We start from the raw sequence: 3,324 nt of genomic DNA, 5'->3' as shown, positions 1-3,324 counted from the left end.
GATCAATCACTACACCTTTGAAAATATGTTTATTCTTGTGCTTTGAGATTTCATTAACAATTTCAAATCAAACAATACCCCAAATAACATTTAGCTCACATGTTAGATGAAGTTATATGAACACTGATATTTGATGACTTGCATCTAATTTTCTCTTGATTTTGTTTATATTCATTATGATGGATGAATCCTAAAATCATCCAATTAGCTTTCGTTGTTTTTTTTATTAAATAAGATGATACAAGTTTCTTTTTCTTTTTCTTACTACGCCACATATGAGGGAACTATATTTTTCTTCTCACACTTTCTAGATGCTTATAGAGTAGTTGATATGTGGAAAGTGTTTTGTAGATGGGGAAATGTGTTAGATGTCTTGATATCAAGGAGATTGAATAGATAGAAGAGGAGGTTCGATTTCGTGAGGTTCCTCGACTAAAAAATGCGGAGGATTTGGAGAGGAGGCTAGACAATATTTGGATTGGAAATGAAAAATTACATGTTAAAATGTCCAAGTATCGCAAGGAGAAAGCAAAATGAAATGGGAACTCTCAAAGTTTGAGACAAAAATCACGATCTTAACATAATAGACTCACTCAGGTTTGAAGGAGGAAAAATATTGAACAAATGTTTGCATAAGTTGTTAAGTCTAACAAAAACAACGACGATAACCTAGAAAAGGACATATGGGAATTTAATACAAAGCCAAAAGACTCTGCATGATTGGAAATGAGCTTCATCGCTAGAATCTCATATTACAACAACATTGATATATTGGTTGGTATCAGCTTAGAAATAAACATTTTAAAATCGTATTTAGTTACAATAGTCTCTTATAACATAAGGTCATCTACAATTGTAAAATTTGGAGTTCGTATATCAGCTTAGGATAACATTTATTGTAGTACTTACGAAAATTTTATTTCTCATACCATTCTGTCTTTTCTTTTTTACCAATACAGAACCTTACTCCATTGCCAATGCATGTGAAGTAAAACCTTAATGCAGTAACAACTTAGTTCAGAGCATAACAAAGTACAACAAACTAAATAGTAAAGAAACATTATTTAGGATCTCAAATTGGATGTGAGCCATGCTTGCTAGAAGGAAACTTGATGAATTGTGGCAGTGTTAATTATTTTCCCTGCTGGTTGATTTAATGTAGTGAATAAAATCCTGGAAACTGGAGTAAGAGGAACCACCTGGACTCACACTCTTATGAGCCAACGTAGCCATTGCTTTAGCTGAATTGAGAAACTCCTCCCTCCTATGAACCATGAGATCATTTACCATCTTCTCCACAACATCTCTATCACACACATCTTTCATGTCCAACCCTACTTTCCAAACCTCACTCACAAACCTGCTGTTAATCTGCTGATCTGCAAAGTATGGCCAGCAAATCATGGGCACACCAGCCACCACACTCTCCAAGGTTGAGTTCCACCCACTGTGTGTCAAAAACCCACCAATGGCCTTGTGTTCCAGCACCTCCTCTTGCGGGGCCCACTCTACTATGAACCCCCTCTCTTTAGTCCCTTCCTCCACCTCAGCCGGTATCCGGTCATCATCCTGTTTTCCTGCAACAATGTCAGGGCGCATCACCCACAGAAACCTATTCTTGCTGTTCACCAAACCATGCCAAATCTCCGTTAAATCTTCCCTTTTCACAATAGTGCTACTTCCGAAACTCACATACATCACCGACCCTTCAGGTTGTGCGTCGAGCCACGTCATGCAGGTCCTGTCCACTTGAAAAATAGCGTTCTTAAACTTGGGAATGTCTTCTCCTTCGTTGGATTCTGCTTTTCTGGTGTTCAAATGGCAGTGGAGAGGGCCAACGGTGTAAACTTTGGGAAAATGATGACGTATTTGGGAGAGGACAGGGCCTTCTAGATCCTCAAATGAGTTGACGATAATCGCGTCTGCTGCAAGCGATTGTCGGCTCCGGTCGACATGGGACTCAAAAGTGGAGTTCCCTTTTTTGTCTGGTCGAAAGAAACTTGGAAGATCTCTGCAGCGAAGCATGTTTTCCATGCCGGGGATGTTTTTGATGATTCGATCCATGTCCTCATCTCCTACAACCACAACCACTCATATCATATTGTTAACCACATCACTAATGCTCCTGAATCTATACAAATTTAGTCTACCATATCGATTAATAACGAAGTTGTCATAAGAAATCGGAATATATAGTAAATGGAATGCGCATATTTAAAGAAGGTATGAGTAAGATACTACTATAGCTAGATAGGGTGAGAGAGATGAATGTATTTGAAGTCCGTACATATATACCTCTAATGGGAAGTTCTTGGCACTGGAGGAGGTTTGTAGCAGACATATAAGCCCAGAAGCAACAAGCACTAACGGTTCGGAATTGAATGATTGGTATGGATACGTTGAACTCAGAAGCGACGTCAGCGGAAAGGCTTCCGAAGATACCATCCTGAATAACGCAACTAAGTTTGGGAATTTGAGGAGTGTGGGAGAGCAGAATATCTCTCAAGAAGGGCTTAGCGTGGAGAGTTGTGGAAGAAATAAGGTCCCAGAGACGGTCTCCGAATCCAGGGTGGTCACCCTCGTCGTAACAATCGGAAATGGTCTTGAAATGGAGCTTAGGGTAAGATTTTGAGAGAAATTGGATGTCACCGAAACGAGTGAGGCGGCCGTGGATGGTGTCGGTGGTGAGGAAGGTGACGTGTAGATTCTCAAGGACCAGAAGCTCGGCGAGCTTCAGCATGGACACAACATGCGCGGGCAATGGAAGAGGGAAGATCAGCACGTGCGCCTCTGCCATTGATTTTCTGTTCTTCAACTTCGCTTCCTCTCTTAGTCAATGTTGTGTTTGATATTGTGGAGATGCGTTCAGTTAAGAAATAAAATTGTGAGTGGGGATTACCCATGCACCGTGAAAGTAGTTATCTCACACCACCGTCACTGACACATCTCTTATCATTAAGGTTGTTCCAAAACGCACATTCTTGTTTCTGTTTCGGGACAACTTTGTCTGCCGGCTGAAAGCATCCAAAGGTGATAATTCAAAGCATCAGAAAGCATCAGAGAGAGTTATAAATGTCCCCAAAATAAAAGCTGAATTTAGTTGGTGGAAAATGGTAAACGGAAGTTGAATCTAATACCACGATCAGAGGCTACATTGCTGACAAAAAGCAGCTCTTTCCTTCTACAGTATCTCAAATCAAATTGGATTGAGTCTTGATATTTGGTTGCTCCACGGTACAACTGTTAACCTGGCATAAATAATAATATTTTATTTTGGTTGTGGGGTCCAGCAAAATAATCTCTAAGTTTTGGTGTTTTAGAATG

At 40.0% G+C, this 3,324-nt stretch overlaps 1 protein-coding gene across 1 annotated transcript; it reads right to left on the bottom strand.

Annotated features, from left to right (window-relative positions):
• Window positions 1-876: 876 nt before the first annotated feature.
• On the bottom strand, window positions 877-2,858 carry LOC137811309 (7-deoxyloganetic acid glucosyltransferase). The gene is made up of 2 exons (XM_068612997.2): window positions 2,296-2,858; window positions 877-2,075 (listed from the first exon to the last, which is right to left on the bottom strand). The coding sequence occupies exons 1-2, from the start codon at window positions 2,795-2,797 to the stop codon at window positions 1,129-1,131; spliced, it is 1,449 nt and encodes a 482-aa protein (XP_068469098.1). The 5' UTR covers window positions 2,798-2,858; the 3' UTR covers window positions 877-1,128.
• Window positions 2,859-3,324: the final 466 nt, after the last annotated feature.

The sequence above is a fragment of the Phaseolus vulgaris genome, chromosome 2, assembly GCF_051622355.1.
Source record: "Phaseolus vulgaris cultivar YP4 chromosome 2, ASM5162235v1, whole genome shotgun sequence".
NCBI lineage: Eukaryota > Viridiplantae > Streptophyta > Magnoliopsida > Fabales > Fabaceae > Phaseolus > Phaseolus vulgaris.
The sequence above is the reverse complement of the archived record's forward strand: the minus strand, read 5'-3'. Positions and strand labels throughout refer to the sequence as shown.

Coding starts and splice junctions, on each gene's coding strand:
- LOC137811309 (XM_068612997.2), bottom strand. CDS start 2,797: ATGGCAGAGGCGCACGTGCTGATCTTCCCTCTTCCATTGCCCGCGCAT. Junction 2,076..2,295: donor CCAAGAACTTCCCATTAGAG/GTATATATGTAC, acceptor TTGTGGTTGTAG/GAGATGAGGACATGGATCGA.